General features: G+C 33.6%; 1 protein-coding gene and 4 non-coding genes across 5 annotated transcripts; all 5 read right to left on the bottom strand.

Moving 5' to 3' along the window:
* Positions 1 to 54: 54 nt before the first annotated feature.
* Positions 55 to 727, bottom strand: LOC145588939 (heavy metal-associated isoprenylated plant protein 2-like). Its single transcript, XM_081645522.1, has 3 exons — positions 716 to 727; positions 525 to 600; positions 55 to 436 (listed from the first exon to the last, which is right to left on the bottom strand). The coding sequence occupies exons 1-3, from the start codon at positions 725 to 727 to the stop codon at positions 108 to 110; spliced, it is 417 nt and encodes a 138-aa protein (XP_081501648.1). The 3' UTR covers positions 55 to 107.
* Positions 728 to 9,251: 8,524 nt separating this feature from the next.
* Positions 9,252 to 9,347, bottom strand: LOC145590455 (small nucleolar RNA Z103). The gene has a single exon (XR_014102050.1). It is a non-coding gene; the product is annotated as a small nucleolar RNA Z103 (small nucleolar RNA).
* A 48-nt stretch (positions 9,348 to 9,395) lies between these two features.
* Positions 9,396 to 9,536, bottom strand: LOC145590471 (small nucleolar RNA snoR135). The gene has a single exon (XR_014102065.1). It is a non-coding gene; the product is annotated as a small nucleolar RNA snoR135 (small nucleolar RNA).
* Positions 9,537 to 9,924: 388 nt separating this feature from the next.
* LOC145590454 (small nucleolar RNA Z103) lies at positions 9,925 to 10,018 on the bottom strand. The gene has a single exon (XR_014102049.1). It is a non-coding gene; the product is annotated as a small nucleolar RNA Z103 (small nucleolar RNA).
* Positions 10,019 to 10,123: 105 nt separating this feature from the next.
* Positions 10,124 to 10,270, bottom strand: LOC145590470 (small nucleolar RNA snoR135). The gene has a single exon (XR_014102064.1). It is a non-coding gene; the product is annotated as a small nucleolar RNA snoR135 (small nucleolar RNA).
* Between the last annotated feature and the right edge of the window lie 9,198 nt (positions 10,271 to 19,468).

Raw genomic sequence — 19,468 nt, 5'->3', positions numbered from 1 at the left:
TTTACGAGTATATGAATATGTACACCCTACTACCACACCATACTTCCAAAATGAAAGAAACGAGGAGTTGGAAATACTAAGTTTTTACATGAAACAGAGAGAATATCTCATTGAATTGAGCACATCCCTGATTCATAAGAGTAGGGAGGATACTGTACAGCAACCAACTCACAGTGCTTGCACCAAGATCTGTTGCAGGGTACTGAGCACGGATATGCAGGGTAGTTCCACCCTTCTTTCTGCTGCTGATCACCGGATGATCGACATGAGCTGCAGTAGCAGTATGGCCCACATCTTTGCGGTTTTGGCGGGCCTACATTCATGATTTCTGGGCTCTGTCCAATCTTCTTGAGTGCCTTAAAAAGTGGCACTGGCTCAACCTCTCCTACAACTGTAAGTGTACCCTTATTGATATCCATTTCCAGTTTTTCTACGCCTGCTTATAAATATATACAGATTTTGATATCAGATTTTATTTAAAGTTTTAAGCTTAAAATGTCACAACATAGTATCTGTTTTTTTACCTTCAACTTTGGCCACTGCTTTAAGTATCTCTTTCCGGCTTTTCTTGCTGTTGTTATCCACTTTCAGAACAGTTTTCTGCATCAATAAGTCGGAAAAAACTTAAATCATTAGAAGGAAAATAATTTTAGTAAGAAAAACAATATTACAAGACTTTCAATGTATATGTAAATACAAAATACATATGTAATACCTTTTTAGCCATTTCTCCTTGTTGAGAACGAGGCAGAAATCAACCTATATCTTTCCGGTGCCTTGTGAATCTGGAGAAGAGCATGAATTTAGCTATGGAATTGATACATGAGCTTTCCTTTAGGTCAATTTATATAAATTCTTGTGACTTCTTCAAGAAGGTTAATGAATTATTAAAGAATAAAGTAGATGAATGGCTTCATTTCTTTTTGTTCCTGAGTATACACTGATACACGGTATGTGATCATTATATAATATAGGCAGCCTCAACTCTCAAAGAATATACAATGTCTAATTTCTTGCGTAAGCTAAATCTACCGAGAGTTATAATATGATAGAATTATACCAAGTGGAGTGTTAATTAATAGCTTCTTTGAATGGTTCTAATGTGTATAGTAAAGAATGAAGTAGCCTGAAAGGGATACATAAAACAATCATAAAAGATCATTCCTACTTCTTTCCTTTTCTCTCTTTAGAAAAATAAACTATAATGCATCCGAAAGGAACTCGAAGTTTACAATTATTTTGGAGGAAAACAATGGGTTGAATTCACAATTCTGTTATTTGATATAAAGAAAGGCAAAGAACTGACTGTAAGGCGCAATGTGACATTGGAAATTTCGACAAGTTCTTCGTGTTTTGCGTGAAAATATTTTCTAAATATATGGAAAGCTACTCACCAACCTTACTATCAGATGTTTCCATCATCAAAATGTTGTCATATGTGACAGTTATAATATTCTTCTTCTAGTTTTCTTTCTTTATTCAATTGAAGAATATACTAACTTTCAATGATGTTGCTTTTAAGTTGTTACAAATTTGCTGTTACTCAGAGTCTCTGACAAAGAGAGTTGACAGTTGAAACCTGTGTTCGTTATACGGTTGAGCCTCCCTTTACCCTTCTTAAAAACATAGTGAAGCCTGTAGTGACGTCACATTATGTTCATAAAAAAGTAATACGAAGTACAAAATATCAATGATACAAAAATAAGAAAACAGAAGTCCTTACAAGAACTAGAATTGAGTTTATTCAGCTACAATCTTAAGATAATTCTCAATAAGTTGCTTGAGGAAGCACACCAGCTATTGGTAGGCTTGAAAAGAGAAGGTTGTCATTGAGGTCTTGATCTGAATAGCAGCTGTTTCAGTTTCCGAGGATGGCAAACTTTTAAGCAGTCGATAAGCCAAAAGTAGTTGAAGTTCTGTTGAACATGGACTAATATCACTTGGCTTATCAAAACCAAACTGTCAACAGAAAGTAAGATAAGGTCTTCAGATTCAGGTTCTCTGGTTGTGTAAGGGTCAGAGATAGGGCTTCTGATATGATCATAGGTTTTAAGCATAATCTGCAGCAATGGGAGCCCAATGTAGTAAATTTTTCGGAGAGATTTGGCCTGGTGCTTCCAATGCGACCTTTCAAGAATATGGGCTGAGAGAGGCAGATTACGAGAACAGCTTCCAAATACTGTCAGCAAACCAACCAGCAGTCCTTGGGCAACCTCCATAATGTGTTTTTCTTCCCTTAGTGGAAACAACAAGACGAATGCAAGAAAAACTAAATATACCAGAGTAAATCGCCGGATTAAGGTGAGAAAGTAGTGCCAATCACCAAAAGTAAGCAGTGTGTTGGAAGGTTCCTCTTCATTTAGCCTCTTTCTGGATTTAGTAACATTGCAAGAAAGCCTTGTGCTGAGAAAAAGAGCTGTTAATGCAAGAAGCTTTGCAGCATAGTCTAGCCCCTTTAACACTGGTTGATATGCAAGAAGATCATATGGATGATAGGAGATGGCTTCCTTTGAGGAAAATAGAATCTCTTTACCAATGATTAGCAGAATACAATAGCTAAAAATCCGCAAGGCAAACAAATAAGGAGATACAGAAGAAGCAAGGCCTGTATTTTGGTCCATGTAAATCTGTTGACTCCATATAATGGCAATCTCCACCAGAAGTACTGTAACCTGAAGAACTCATTCAAAGATCTTCCGGAATGCCACGTCTCCTTCATGACTGTCCTGTTTAAATATGTCGTATGCAATTGTTTTGCTATTGATTTTCATCGGAAGGAAGTAGAGGGGATCCTCAGTATATCTTTGGCTTTTTACATCAATTTCAATCGTTGGATCTCTCAACCATCGAAAATTATGTGGTGGGTACTGAACTGTTGTTTCCATCAAGCAATCTAAACCCTGTTCACCTGTGATAGCCGGTCCACACCCAATCAAATACATCATCCCAGTACGAGGATCATAGAGCCCTTCTGCAAACATAGTAGTCATTGTTCTTCGTCTTGTGCTTGAAGATTCAGGGGGCTTTTCAAAGACTGTCAGCTGCACTGAAACATTCAGGAGACCGCCATTATTCTGTGATCAGCACTAAAAGACTTACTCCTTGTTATTCCTATAGACATAACCCCACCTACACCAACTCCATTCTGCACGTCATCAAGTGACTTTACATCCTTGACCTCGAAATTTATCAGGCTTAAAGAGGCTGAGCCTGTTCCGGGGGGCAAATCAGTCGCATTGAAAGGCATTAGAGGGTATAATCCATTGTTCTCTTGATCCCAATCACCATTATAGAAAGAAAGCTCATTCTTGATACTTTCAACCTTAGCATCATTCAGTATCAATTTAGATCCTGAAGACAGAATACTGCTACAATGCCTTTCGATTTCAGGAAACCGTTTGTATTCAAAGACTAAAGGTTGAGGATCAAAATAGTCTGTGTAGTAATCCTCAAAGGAGAATGCAAAATTGAACAAATGACAAAAAAGTAGAATGTTCCAAAGTCCAAAAACCACATACTGTCGATACTGAATCTTCATTTTATATCTATTCCCAGCCTTGTATCACCCAATATCCCCCTTAACACCCTTAGAAAAAGGTTGACATGTTGAAACGAGAAACTAGACGAATCAAACAATATCCCACATGCACAAGTACGTTATTTATTCTTATATATTAATCGAGGAAGTATTAGATTCAATAAGCATAATAAGCAACAAATGAAAGTGGGAATATATTCAAAGGAAATAAGATTAAGCAGGACTTAAAATGAAAAAATATTAAAAGTGGAAAATGAAATATAGTGAGTGACTGACCTTTAGTTGGGTGTTTTTAGCAAGTTTATAATGTCTTGTATATGTGGTGATTCAGAAAATGGCTCAAAAGTTTTGGTTTTTTGTAAGAAAACAAGTGAATTTGTGCTTGAACTTCCAAGTTTTAGTTTCTGAACTTCCAAGTTGGCTAGCTGGTATACCGTTGACTTATAAGTTATGATTGAAATCAAGCCAAACCTTCACATGCTGACTTTATTATATTTGCACTACAGATAGTGATCAAGATCCTAATTATGACTGTATCTAATAATTTACTACATCCGTTCTCAATGCATATTTCATTTTAACTTTCACATTTTTCAACGCAGAATTTTCACCATTAATACCTTTGATTATACTCCCTCCGTCCTTTTATTAGAGTCTCATTTTTCATTTTTCACGGGAATTAAGATTTTCATAGATTTCTTAAACCATGTAATTGGAAGTATCAAATTACATTAATTGCATTAAATAACAAGTGAGAGAAAAAGAAAAAAGAGATTAATACATGTCAAAAAGAAGAAGATGTACCTAGAAAGAAGAAGAAAAATGAGGAGACAGAACATATATATATATATATATATATATATATATATATATATATATATATATATATATATATATATATATATATATATATATATATATATATATTTGATGCAAAAGAGGGAAAAATCCGAAATAAAAAGCAATTACACAACCATTCATGACAAAACCACTCCTACCATGTCCTCCCAGAGAATGTTTTTTATTTCGATAGGAGGATCATCGAAATAAACCACTCTCTTATGAAGGGCAACCCCCATATTAGCGAGTTTGTCCGCCACCCTATTCTCTTCCCTAAAACAATGACAAATACTAAAAAAAGAACCAAACAAACTACAAATACTAGGACAGTTTTCAATGATGTGCACGCATTCCCCTTGCGGCTGGGTTTCCTTGGTGATGGCTTCCACACAAGCTTTATTGTCCATCTGTCTTGTTAGCCTTGATATGCCTATTTGTCTTGCTAACTTCAGTCCATACTCGAGTGCAAGCAGTTCTGCTCCGTAAGCAGTACAAATACCAAAGTTAGCTGCAAAGCCTCTAATGAACTTGCCCTGCTCATCTCGAATAACTCCTCCACCCCCTGCAATACCAGGAGAACCCTTAGCTGCACCGTCTGTATTCAATGTCCACCAACCTGTAGGAGGAGCCAGCCATCTCACTTGCACTTCCTTTCGAGTTTTGGCAGCTTGGATATTACCTGAATGAGTCATAGCAGGTGTGGAAAAGATCCCCCAAACGTCCTCTGCCTGGCTTCTGATAAAGGACCCTGTATCAATAGGAATCTCATCTCCCCTTCCAAAAACAAAATTGTTTCGCCATCTCCATATCCACCACAACGAAATAGCAAAACAGGTAGGCCATTTTTCAGAGAACATATGACCCTCTGCCTCCAAATTTCTTACAATCCATTGAGACAAGTCCCCATTATAGAAGTCAGGACAAGCTGCTGAGCTGCCCACACTAACCCATATTGCCTTAGTAACGGGGCAATCACGCAATAAATGGGTCAAGGTTTCATCTACCCCAAGAGAACATCTTTGACAAAGAGGATCATCAGTGAGTTTGCGCTTGAGTCTATTCGAATAACACAACAGTCGATCATGGAGTGCCAACCACAGAAACGTGCGCACCCTTTGTTGAACTGGAGGTTTCCATGCCAATTCCCATTTCGGGTCCCTGGGAATAACATCATTCTCACGCATCAACTTCATGGCACTTTTTAAAGAGAATTTGCCATTGTTCGAACCCCTCCAATAATGTATATCCATAGCTTCTGGATTTTCCACTAGAGAGTGTGCAGCAATTTGTTTAAGTTGTTGCTCGGGCAGTAGATTAGCAAATAACTCCTATCTCCAGCCTATGCCTCGTCCCCACATTTCCCCAACTATAGCTCCTTCAATAGAGCTTGGGATGCTGGCAGTAACAAACTCACGAAGGGGCTTCTCAGTTGCCCAACAGTGCTCCCAAAATAATGTTTTGCAGCCATTACCAACAGCTACTTGTGATCCCTTTTTTATCCATGCTTCATTATCTGTGATACCCCGCCATACGTTGGACATACTCGAGGTGGGTGTGAACATATCAATGTCACACCTACCTTTGCAATACTTGGCTCTAAGCACTCTAGACCATAGAGGTTGAGGTTCGGTTAAAACCTGCCATCCAAGTTTGGTGAGGAACGCTGAATTAGCTTGCCTAGCCAATCGAACACCCAAACCTCCTTTATCTCTAGGAAGCTGTAATGTATCCCACGATAAAAGATGGATTTTCTGCTTTTCATCCGAGCTACCCCAAATAAAACGCCAAGCCTTTTTATCGATTTCATCACAAATTGATCGTGGAAGTTTGGCCTTTTGCATCGAATAATTTGCAAGAGTGGTTAGGGTGGACTTTGCAAGAGTGATTCGCCCTGCTAGAGAGAGATATTTTGTTTTCCACCCCGTGAGCCTCCGATCAATTTTTTCACATAGGTGAGCATACGTTTCCCTAGTGACTCGACTAGTCAAAGTAGGCATTCCCAAGTAGATGCCGAGATCGTCCGTGACTTGCATTCCCAGCTTTTCACTAATTGCATTACAATCATCCTGCTTCATATTTCGTGAAAAGCAGACACGAGATTTGGGTAGGCTGACTTTTTGGCCTGACGCACTACAAAACCGATCCAAACAATCCTTGATCACCAATGCTTGCTCCTCCGAAGCCTCTGCAAATAATGTGAGGTCATCCGCAAAAAACAAGTTTGAGAGTAAAGGGCCTCCTCGACTTGTATATATGGGTTTCCGCTAGGAGAGAGAACATATGTTGTCATGTTGGTGGATTAATAAATACCAAAAATATTTAACATAAAAAATCAGTAAAAATTGAGGATAATTTGGGAATTAAAATTAAGAGAATGAGGTTAAAATTTTTAAAAAATCACTTACTAAAAAAAGGAAATATTTTAACAATTAAACTTTAATTTGATTTGCCAAAAAAGAAATAGTAGACTCTAATAAAAGGACAGAGAGAGTACATTACTCGTAGTAAACATATTAATCCAATAGAATTTAGTCAAGTTAGTGTTTAAATAGTGCAAAATTTCAAAACAATACAGGTATTTGACAAACAGTGGAAGTAATACTCTTGAAGAGCTGAAACTTGCGTACTTGATTTAGGAAGCCATTTTTCGAGCTTGCCTCCATGCCTGAATTACATTTTAGTTTGATTTTATGCAGTGTGATCATCAAATTGCCACCCCAAGATTAGTTAACCCAACGTAGATTGAAATAAAACAAGATCAGTTTGTGATTTTCTGTTTGATGAAAAATTCATATAAGATACTAGCGTATAATACTATAATTAAGTCAAATTAGCTATTAAAATCTTAATGTCAGTCATGTGTAATTGGAATGTGAGGAAGGACAATGGTATACAAATAGGGTCCCGCTTGCAAATTAATTAAAATCGCAAGTATTTAGCTTACTATTGCAATGAAAAATTGATTTAGCTTACCTTGCTTCATTTTTCAAAGTCTAACATCTCTATTTAAAATATGACATGTGTATAATAAAAACTACTTTTTTTTTTTATTTTTTTTATTTTTTCTTCCAAACTACAATCATTGGACTACTCTGTAGCTAGAACTGGAAAATGGGTCATTCGGATCGGGTATGAGTCGGGTCATTTCAGGTCGGGTTAACTTCGGGTCAAAAAGTTATCGGATCAAGTTCGAGTCGGGTCATTTCAGGTTGATTTCGAGTCAACTGATAATCGGGTCGGTCGGTTTTGGGTCGGGCTAGTTTGGGTCGGGTCAATTTTCGGGTCGGGTCAATCTTCGAGTCCAATTTTCGGGTCAACTACGGGTCGGGTCATATTCGGGTTGATGCATTGGGTTAAATTCAAATCGTAAAAAGTATATATTTATATATTTTTTGTAGAGAAACTCACTATATTTATTAAGGCTGCTTTTTCATGGAAGACAATAATTGTTTGACTTTAGATTGTTTTGTAATTTCATTTGGCATTGAACATTATGTTATGTACGCATTATTATTGTACTATTTTTTTTTTCTGGACTTGTGAGAATTGTGACTTTTATTTCAAGCTTTAGTTAATTTTTTTAATCTTATGGACAAATTCCGTAAAATAGTCGTTAAATTTCAATCTTTTAACGATTTTTTAATAACTTATAGAGATAAAAGGCCGAAGAAATCGAGAAAAGTAATGCTCAAAATATGTAAATTACTTACACTTACACATTACAAATTAATACGAAGTGAAAAAAAAATTAAGTCAGTTTGATTGCGGTTTTTTTCTATTTCAGTTTGCTTAGGTCAAGTCTTTAGTTTAAATAGATTCTGGTCATTTAAGGTATAAGATAATTTTGATTCAGGTCACTTTGGGTTTCGAGTCTATTTGAGTCCATTAATTCAAGTCAAAAAGGTCGGGTCACTTTAGGTGTCGGGTCAACTTCGGGTCGGATCATTTCGGGTCTCGGGTCAACTTCGGGTTAGGTTATCTCAAGTCGAGTCGTTTTGGGTCGAGTCAATTGGGGTTTCGGGTTAAGGTCGGATCAATTACACTTCGGGTTGGGTATGGGTAGGGTCGGGTTAATTCGAGTTTTGGGTCAATTTCAGGTCATGGATCGGGTCATTGGGTCTGGGTCAAAATTACCAGGTCCATCTGTAGCTACAAAATATACTTATTTGAATATTTAATGTGGCAGGTAAACTACAAGGTATTGTAGCTTATTACCATTAGAGATGCTCTTAATCATTCTCCATTTCTTTTATCTTAATTTCTTGACTCGAAATTTCGAGTTGAATCGGCCTCAACCAGATAAACTTTGATAGTGGCTACATTTGTCTCTTAAATAACACCTTCCTTGTTCCTTCCTCGAATTTGGCATATACTCATTGGCATTAGGCAACATCATTTGGACTTTCATTTAAGTTACCTTCGTCTAGGAATTTTAGCATTGTCGAACTGGTCCTAGACAATCCTTAAGTATCACAAAGTCACGACAATCAAAATAGAAACAACCACAAAAGAACATAACTTGTCCAAGACACAATTCGTAATTCATTTTAATTTACGATAAAAATAAGGATCAATTGGTGTAATTAGCATTTTAGCATTTACTTGTAATTAATTAGGTTCTTATTCCCGTCAAAGAAAAAAAAAAAAAAAATTAGGTTCTTATTAAATCATTTTCCTAAATTTTCTTTAATCACTTGATTAAAGTCCTTTTCATTAATAAGATTACTCGGTTTCAAAAAAAAATAAAAATAAAAATAAATTACTCCATTTGATATTTTACAAAATTACAGTAATTACACAATTTAGTTATTTGTAAAAATAGTGAAATTAGATAAACCACTTTAAATTGAAGTTTTATAAATTCAAATTTAAAAAAAAAAAAACAAGATGGCTTGAATTCTCAAAAGAGAATAAAATTAGCACAGTTCAATCAGCTCCGATCATCTGGGGAAATAATCATGAAATCCATCTCTTTTCCAGAAATTCATAACAAAAAATTGTTCAAAAAAATAAAAAAAAATGTGGGGAAGAAGATTGTTGAAAAGAATCAACAAAAGAATGAAACACAACTGCCCATCCTCCCCTGAATATTGCAGGAAAATCTTTCCACTAATTAGTGCATAAAATGCACTATGTCAATACATTCAATTCCTGCTAAATTTTTCACTAATCCCCGCCGATATTATGTACAAAAGCTTCACAAATATTTCATTATACTACCTAACATCTAAGAGTTGTAAATAGTATAAATAATATAAAACGGAAGTATTATAATAGATTTATAGTGTAAAAATTCAATTGAAAGGATTTACTTTCGCCAAGGTTTAATATAACTCAATCCTATCCCAATCAAAAGGCCCAACAACTTACGAAAAATGTAACTGCTTAATTCTAAGTCCAAACAAAAACTGTAAAATCCTACTCAACTAATTAGACACTTTTCTTTAGTGAATTCTCGATTCTGTAATTATGTTAAGATTGTGATAATTATTTTATTGTTAAGTCTTTTAAAATCAATTTAAATTCGTAAATATTATTTAAAAAAGATGGATCAGAATTCTGGCTTGAATTCTCAAAGAGAATTAAAATAGCACAGTTTAATCAGCTTCGATCATCTGGGGAAATAATCATCACATCCATCTCTTATTCCAATTTTTCAATTGAAAGACAAATTAATTCATTCATCTTATAATTCACCAAATTAAACCCAGAAAAAACATAACTCATTTATTTAAATTAAATTAGAAATATAGGGAAGATGATTGTTGAAAAGAATCAACAAAAGGATGAAACACAACTGCCCATCCTCCCCTGAAATTAGATATTGCAGGAAAATCTTTCGACTAATTAATGCATATAATGCACTACGTCGATACACACAATTCCTGCTATTTTTTCTCAATATTAAGAAACCAAAAAATTGATCGAAGAAATTAGAAAAAGAGAGATAGAAGAATTGAAAACGGCGACTAAAAACAGAAGTGTAAGAATGCTGTCAATTATTTTGATTTTTGAGTATTTAAAGAAGATGGAAAAAATTAGGGTTTGTTTTTAGGGCCGATGGTTTTAATTTGATGGGCTACTACGAGTAAAAACTATTTTGGCCCATTATCATGGTTTATCTGGGTTCGGTCTACCTTTGTCGTTTTTCTATTTTTGTTAATTGCAATAGTACTCCTGGAGTACCATGAGCATGGTATTCTAAAGGGGTCAAAACTCAAAACGCTGGCGTTTTAATTGTAAAAAAAAATTCTTCCTCCAATTAGTATTATATACTCCTGGATCATAGTACTCCATACCCAATATACTTGAGTTATTTTGCCTAAGTCTTGCGTTATTTTGTTTAAAACCTTGTGTTATTTTGCTAAAATAATGTGTTATTCACTTATTTACTTCAACATCATGCATAAAAAAAAAATAAAAAAAAAAAACCCATGCATTTATAAAAATAGCATGTACTTATTTAAAAAAAATAACATATATATAAATTGAAATAATAAGAGGTTCACATCAAAATAACATGAATTTTATAAATCTAGAGTACAACGAAAGAATCAATGTTGAAAAAAAAAACAACATGCAAATATAAAATAACATATACTTATTTTAAAATAACATGTATATAAATTAAAATAATAAGAAATTTATATTAAAATAACATAATTTTTATAAACCTGGAGTACCATGCACACGGTACTCCAGGAGTAGCATAGAATTTGCGGTTTTCTTGCTCTTTCCTCCTTCTTACTTGAAAAATTGTTCAAATAATTTCAGAATTTTTGCAACATTCAAAATCTATCTTCTTCAATCAGTCTATTATTAAAAAATTTTGTTGAATTGAAGAGCTAATTGTTCAAATTACCAAAATAAAAAATGTTAAAACCCTAAAAATCAAATTGAGTGTTTTATATTTGTGAGAATCTGATTAAATTTGAACATACAAAATAAAAAATGTTAAAACCCTAAAAATCAAATTGAGTGTTTTATATTTGTGAGAATCTGATTAAATTTGAACATCAAATTGAATGACACGAAATTTGATGTAAAAATTAATTTAATGATAATTAATTGAGCTCTTTTTACGGAAAGGAATATTAATATATCGTTGTATAAAAATAACATACATTTGAAAAAAATAACAATAGGTTGAAGCAAAATAACACAAAGTTCAAGTAAGATAACACAATAATCTTTTAGCAAAATAACAAATGATTTCAATAAAATAACTCAAACTTTGCGTGAAATAACACAAGTTTATAATAAAATAACACGGGCTGAGGTTTACACAAAATAACACTAGAATTTATCAAAATAACACATGGTTTACGTAAAGTAACACAATGTTTTAGCAAAATAACATAAGGTTATTTTAGCAAAATAACACAAGGTTTGCGTAAAATAACATAATATTTTATCAAAATTACATAGTATTTTAATTAGTAAAATAACATAAAGTTTTCATAAAATAACTGTAGACACCCAAATGTGTCTCCCTAAAACCAAACCCAGTGATGAATACCTTTTGCGTCGAATGATTATCGAATAAGGTGAAAGTGTGAAAGGTCAAGTGTTGCGGTTGGTTTTTATTTAAATTATTTCTTTCTGTTTTCGAAAACAACTCTATTTCATGAAAAACAGCTAATCCAGTTTAGTTTGGTCCACGACAAGGGTCCAATAATAGTGTAGTTGGATGGGGCTTATAAAGAGCTCTCCAACGATATATTATAAGCTCAATTCCGATGAATAATGAGGAAATTATGGCCAAAATACTAAACTGGGCCCGGTTTGATCTTTACATGCGGCCCAATGATCTAGGGGAAGGCCCAATGTTAATTATTATTCCTAAAGTTATTAGAATTGATTATAGTCTTCTAGAATTCTCTAGAAGGTTCTCTTTAATCCTAATAGAATTAGAATTAATAATTATATTTTGATAAGTTTTATTTGGAATAAAATATTATTTTATGAAAGATACGATTTCAGTTTCATACGGACTTTAAAAATTGATTTTGATTCATATGTGGACTCCGTGTTGAAACCGCGTAGAAATCCAGGCTGTCGCCACGCGACAGACCCTGTCGCCTGGCGACAAGGTCGGTTTTGCACCGACAGCGTGGAGTTTTATTCCTTATCAAATTCTACTTATTTCCGGACTGTTTTCTTATAAATAGGGTCCTGAACCTCCGTTTTTTATCATCTACAATCTACAACAATCTCTCTCTTTCTCTCTAAAGCTAGAAGCTTTCTCTCTATTCTTTTTCTAAACCTTCCCTCTTACAAAATTCCGCATTCACGAGCACTAGATACACCTAGCCGAGTTCGAAGTTGCCTCCGCCCTAGACGTGAAAGGTTATAATTTCTGAGGGTTTGGTCCCTAATCTCTATTTCAATTATTTAATTTAATTGTTTGATTTATATTTTTCTTGAAGTTACTAACGCGTGTATTTTGTTATTAGAAAGAGATACAAGGCATCAAAGTATGTAATCTTATTGCTCTATTCTTGTAGAAAGCATGTTTAAATTTGTTTAATTCCTAGTATCATGTTATGATGTTATTATTGCTTTCTAGTATCATGTTTAGGGTGCTTCCTATGCTTTCTAATATCATATCAATATCATGTTAGTACCATGATAAGGTTAAAGCTTTAATTTTTATTGTTTAGTGACATGCTAGGGTTTGTTATTAATCTTGTTAGTACATGCCTAGGGTCTTGCTATTATATTTAAGCTTTATTATTAACATGATTATAATTGTTATGATTATCGTGGTTATTATGCTGCTTGATGATTATTATTGTTATTGCTTGATCACGCCTTTTATGCATGTTTAAAGGGAATTTGTACTTGTAATCACGCTTAATAAGATAATTAATAATCTTGTTTAGGGCTAATATGATTATAATTCAAGTGATCACCAATAATAGTTTTGCTTGTGCATTAAATTCAACCAACATAGATTAAACAGGTTTAGGGTTAATCTGTTGTTTGCATGTTAGTCAGAAAACGTACATGAATGCGAGAAGAATGAAGTAGAGGCCTATTTAGGGCAGGTTCAATCTCTTTTAGGTTGGATTTGTACCTTCATCCCCGAACCCTATTTGGTTCAAGAGCTTTTGGAGTTGACGATCTCATGGATCGTTAAGGGGTGTAATCTTCACCTTGTGAACGGTTTACAATTTCCTAAAACTTGTTGGCGACTCTTTTGCTCTAGCTTCCTTCCCTTAGGACGCCACCATGCTTAAGTGTATGATCACAGTGGGGTTCAAGTTTGGTTAATGCTTGAAATATTCCCTACAATAACACAACGTTTTAGCAAATTCAAAAATAACAAAGATTCGATTTAATAAAATAAAATGAACATATTTAGTTCAAATTAGCAGTACATGAAAGGAATGGTGTCCTTCGAACAAGTGTATTATTCCGATAGAGGGTTCGGAGCTATTGAAAAGCTATTTATTCATTAAGTTCAAGTGATCGTAATGACTAGGTGGAGGCCGCTTCCGATCAGTAATATTAATGTATAATTAATATTACAGCTTAATCTTGACTTAAACCTTCAGGTCACACCCAAGCAACTAACGATTCGACACGACATATTAATCCGAGAGGAATTAATGAGTTACTCGAGTATCGTGGACAAAGACATCATTCCGATCTTAGAGCGTCAGAACCGAATCTTAAAAGTCGATCAAAAAATTAGGAATTGGCGAGACAGAAGAATGCTTCAAGTAACAAGTAAAAACCCTAGCCGTGCGAAAGGCTAGGAAAGCGCGCCAAATAGAAGTGCGCCATGTGGCAGCCACCAAGTGGCAGCGTGCCACGTTGCAGTGCACCTAGGTGGCGGTCCAATTGAACCCAACTTGGGGCTCAAGGTTTGGGTGCCACATGGTTAGCTTACAATGGATGTGAGTTGCCTTGGGGAGCAAGTGAGGAAATGGTCTTCACCTAACCATGTGACACTTGTTACTTAGTTATTGCTTGGTTTATTTAACTAGGAATTTAATTCAACATTCTTTCCATGTGGGATCTTTTTGTGAAAAAATCCCACATTGAAAGATGAGAAGAATTCACAAGGAAGCACTCTTTATAAATAGACAAGGCATACCTTGGGATTGTTCACTTGAGTAAGAGCTCAATTAGGCATCTCCACTTGAGAGAAAACCTATAAACTCATTAATTACTCTGGTAGTGTTTTTGGTCGGACTTGGCTAACCTCCAAGTAGTAGACCGGTCGGGTTGCGTTGTGGGTGGAATTCGTCGGAGGTCCTCGCCTTTTGTGAGGCTCGGCTTTCTCAAGTAAGAGCTCCATCCGATTGAGCGAAGCACGCTACAAGGGTAATTTAGTCTTTCTCTAATCTTGTTATTTATGTATTTTGTTATATTAATTGTGAGTTTGTTCTTAGGCTCGGGTTTTATTTCCGCGGTGAGTCAGACTCATCGAAACCCAATAGTACATTTTCAATTACTTTAAGTAAAAACAAAAACAAATTAAATCTACTTACTATGTTTTGCTCATTCTTGTTCGCGATTGTCGTATCTTTATATTATTCATGAATATCATTCATTTTTTATGTAGTGAAATTGATTTTCAACTTGGATTGAGCAATTTTGTGCCGTTTGAGTGTTTAAAATAATAATCAAAAGAATTTTTGTGGTTTTTGTTGAGAAGAATGAAGGATTTGATGATGCTAAAATGGTGGTTTGGGAAATTAAAGAGAGAAAAGGTGGGGAGAGAGAAAGTGGAGTGAGAAATGAACTTGAACTTTTGATTATTTTAGGTTTATTTTCATTTATATACTCTCATAGATTTTTGTTATTTTGTTTTAAAGGTATGTTATTTCACTTAATATATTGGAGTACCATGAGCATGGTACTCCAGTAGTACCTAATACTAATTGGAAGATGTTGGCATGTTGCTACTACTTGCTACTTTGCTAGTATTTGTGGTAAAACTGATCATGGGCCGGGTCAATTCGGGTTTAGATTAAAAAGGTGACTCATTTTGAGTCGGACCTTTATGAAGGACCAAGTTTGAGCCGAAAAAGGTTATAACCAAATCTGCTATCTCCCAAGTAAAAAATAATTTTTTAGGATGTTCAAATTTCAAAAGTTTTAAAAATTGGGTTTAGTCGGCCCAAACTCGATAAATTGAATTTTGTACCCAAAGCCCAAATATTCTGCCCAAACATGCAATTTTCGAGGCTGGCTAACTTTATCACCTTTCCTAGATAGTTGAAATATTTTATACACGCCCAGGTGTTTCGTGCACCCAACTAAACCAAAATTAGTTTTTGCTCTTTATTTTATGATTAAATAAAAAAAAATAATCATCAAAATAAGAACAAAATGTTTATAGGTGTATTGTTCACCCAGGAGTATCTAATACTCCCTCTTCTCTTAGTCGTATTTTGCACTGACATGGAGAATTGGAGGGTGGACATATATAGCAAGATGATTTGGTGTCTAAGTCTTTTTTTTTTTTTTTTTTTTTAAATTGTTCATTTAATGTGCTTGTACTACTCCTATTGACAATCATTTTAGTAATACATGTACTCTTTTAGTGTTTTTTTAAGTGCTTTATTTTTATTAGCACATTCAATTCACTAATGAGAAATTTTGACCACTAAAATATTTAATTATTAATAATTACAAATTTAATAAATTAAAATTAACATTCAAAAACTATACATGGAGGTGATTCTACCAAGTATATATGATTGTTTTTTTAAGCTTATGTATAAGGTGCAAGTAGCTAGTATGCAACACATGTCAAAGACGTGTATGTAAATAGTATAAAGGTCAAATTGGGACTAAAAAAAGGTAGTAGCTATAAATAACGTCAACTAAAAGATACTCCGTAGGAGTCATTTTTGTGAAATCAAATCACGTTTATTTATTATGAACATTACACCTAATTATTACGAAGTATTAATTAACTAGTTCTCTATGTGCGCTGTGAGTAATGAGATAGTTTTTGATTTTGATTTTTGTAAGTGTAAACACAAATTTTAAATATGAAAAATATAGATTCAAAACAAATGAAATAAATTTCTAATTTTATTAATTTGATAATTTTATGGTACAATCTCTAATTTGCTCCTCTAATTTGATCTCCACTTTAGCTTTGACTTGTTTCACACGGGCTGACATGATTTTTGATCGAGAGCCGTTGAAGCTTGATTACAATCGAGATAGTTGATGCAGAACTATCACTTATGGTTGATGTAGACCTTTGACTTGAATTCTTGATTGAGGGCCAACGAGGCTTGATCTCGATCAATGACTATTTGATGTAGAGGTTGAACTGGTGATTTTCTTGATGAATTGAAGTTCTTCTTTCCTTCGTGTTGAGGGTCGTCGAGACTTGATCTCTTCCACGGGTGATCTTGTAGAGTAGAACGGCATGTCAAATGCTTGTTGTTCTTCTTCTAGGTTTTGAGATATTTTCTCTAGAGAAGTTTAGAGTTTTTGAGAGGTTTTCTGATTCTCTTCATTTTCTCTCCTTCTAAATGAAATAGAGAGAACTCCATTTATAAAGTGAGGTACCCCTAAGATTAGGGTTTGATGTATATTGGAGTTGGGCTTTCAATATTAGGCTGGACTATTATAACCTTATAACAATTTAATTAAAATATTTACAATAGGATAATTTAGTTTATTTCACCCAAATTTATTAACTTAAATAAATAGTCAAGCAATCAGATCATCTAGTCAATAATTTGACTTTGACCCGTATATGTCTGATGTATCACGTATATAAATTTTACGTGCCTACAGTGAGATGCATATAATCTAAATCTTATATAGACTAACAAAACAATTCTGTGAATTTACAGTAACTTAAGGGTAAAAGTGGTTGATGAAAAAAAATCCTGTAAGTGTCATTGTTGTCAACTTTAAGTTATACTCTCATGTCTCAAGGTTTTTTCCATTTTGGCCATTTTGAAACCTAATTAAATCATGAAAAATAAAAGTCGGTAACCCTTAAAATTTTATTTGTGAACAAAATTCACATTGTTGAACTACTCTAGATCTTTTAATCATTTACATGATAATACAACTTTAGATCAACCATAAAAAAAAAAAAAAAAAAAAAAAAAAAAAAAAAAAAAAATAAAAACTAGTTGTCTCCTCTCTATTTTTTTCTCTCTGGAGTTCTTCAAAAAAAAGTGTTTTATATAGGCCGAAAATAGTCAAATTTCTCCGGAAATTTGGCTATTTCCTACCCTTTTCCTTTACTTTCTTTATCTTTTTGTTATTGAATTCAATAAATCCACACTATTTGAAGGTAGTAAGTACCCCCAATAGTTGGTTTGAGTGTAGTAAGTGCTCCTATGGTAGGCTTTGTTTTTTATTTTTTGAGTTTAGTAGTGGTACATGTTTTATGGGTAAAGATTTGTGCGGGATCAAAAAAGAGGTTAATCATTCGTTTACAATCAGATGAATCAGACAAAATCAAACCGAAATATCTTTCATGAGTACAACAGAACGATAGACCCCCTCATCGAACAAGGCTATAAATCACAGCGATGTAAAGGAGGGTATGAAAAATGTATGATTTGCAACGACGATCATATTGTAGCTTTGCTGAAAGGATTTTTTAGTTGATTCAATTGTCATGTATTTATTAGATTTAAATCTCTATGTAGATGTTATATGACTTTTTATTTATGAATCAATCTTTGTTCAAAAAAAAAAAAAAACATTTACATGATTATTTTTGTATTTCAAAAAATAAATAAATAAATTATTAGTCAATTTACAATACAGATTATGCATTAAAAAAAAAAAATCACAAACATTGCATAAATAAATGGCTAACTAGATGTACGCTTAAAATAAATAAATAAAAAAATGTCATAACATCATAAGACCTCACCACTTTATAGATGTGGTGGACTAAGACCTTGTTTAGTTTACCTTATTTTCACTTATTTCAGAAAAAACATAAGTTCATATCAGAAAAAATAAGTTCATATCAGATCATCGTTTTATGTGCAGTTTTTTATCGCTAAATATCTTTAATTTCGTAATAAAAAAATATGAAAATCACATATAAATTAATAAAATACACATTATTACGATTCTAACAAGACCCCACTTGATATATTTTTTTCGAATAGATTATCGTATATTTAAGGTCAAAGTTTGGTCAAATCTGACATTCAGATCAGATCAGACCAGATCAAATCAGATCAGACCAGATCAGATAAGTTCAAATAAGCAAATATAAGACGAACTAAACAGGGTATAAGCTCTTCAGTAAAGGAAATACGAAAATAGGATCACGTGCTTGCAATGACTCACAAAATTAGTCTTATAATAACAAGATCACAGTCTTACACAAAAATTACTCCAATCATAGGATTACAATCACAAATATATCATGCAAATAATTACAAGAACATAAACATCATGGTGGGTTGCATGATTTGATTTCTTTGGCTGTTTATTTTTGTTATGTTTTTTGTACAACTTTGGCGATAATGGTTTGTCATTTTGGCGATATTGTTGTGTCATTTGTTTATGATTCGATCTATTTCCTAGTATGTTAATAATTTTATATGCTTTTCTAAATATAGAATTAAATTACATGGAAAGAGAATTGGATGGCCTTAGTTAACAGGTCTCTTATTGATTATTAAGAGACTTGTTTAATTGAGCAGGGTTCTTTATCAAACAGATCTGTGAGCTAGATATATATACCTCCTCTAAACAGGTCTCTTTTATGACTTTGTCCTTTCTTGTAGTAGGATCATTCACACTTTTTTTTTTCCCATGTATGTATCTTGCATAATTGTTTGCCAACACAATATTGACCTTATACGACTTTGTCCTTTCTTGTAGTAGGATCATTCACACTTTTTTTTTCCCATGTATGTATCTTGCATAATTGTTTGCCAACACAATATTGACCTTATACGAGTAATAAGAAAGAAACCTTCTACCTTTGAGGTTGGAGTTAAATCTTTACTAGATCAGAGATATTTTAAGGGTGGAGATTCCTTTATCCTTTTACTAGGTTAGGTCCCGTGTCATTTACGGTTATTACTATTATTTATTATCGGTTTAATGTTATATTTAATTGAT

Source organism: Chenopodium album, chromosome 17 (assembly GCF_948465745.1).
Source record: "Chenopodium album chromosome 17, dcCheAlbu1.1, whole genome shotgun sequence".
In the NCBI taxonomy this organism is placed as follows: Eukaryota; Viridiplantae; Streptophyta; class Magnoliopsida; order Caryophyllales; family Amaranthaceae; genus Chenopodium; species Chenopodium album.
The sequence above is the reverse complement of the archived record's forward strand: the minus strand, read 5'-3'. Positions and strand labels throughout refer to the sequence as shown.

Bases quoted from the DNA above. Each gene is read 5' to 3' on its own strand.
- LOC145588939 (XM_081645522.1), bottom strand. The intron at 437-524 runs GTAAAAAAACAG...ATTTATAAGCAG, and splicing joins AGCAGTGGCCAAAGTTGAAG to GCGTAGAAAAACTGGAAATG.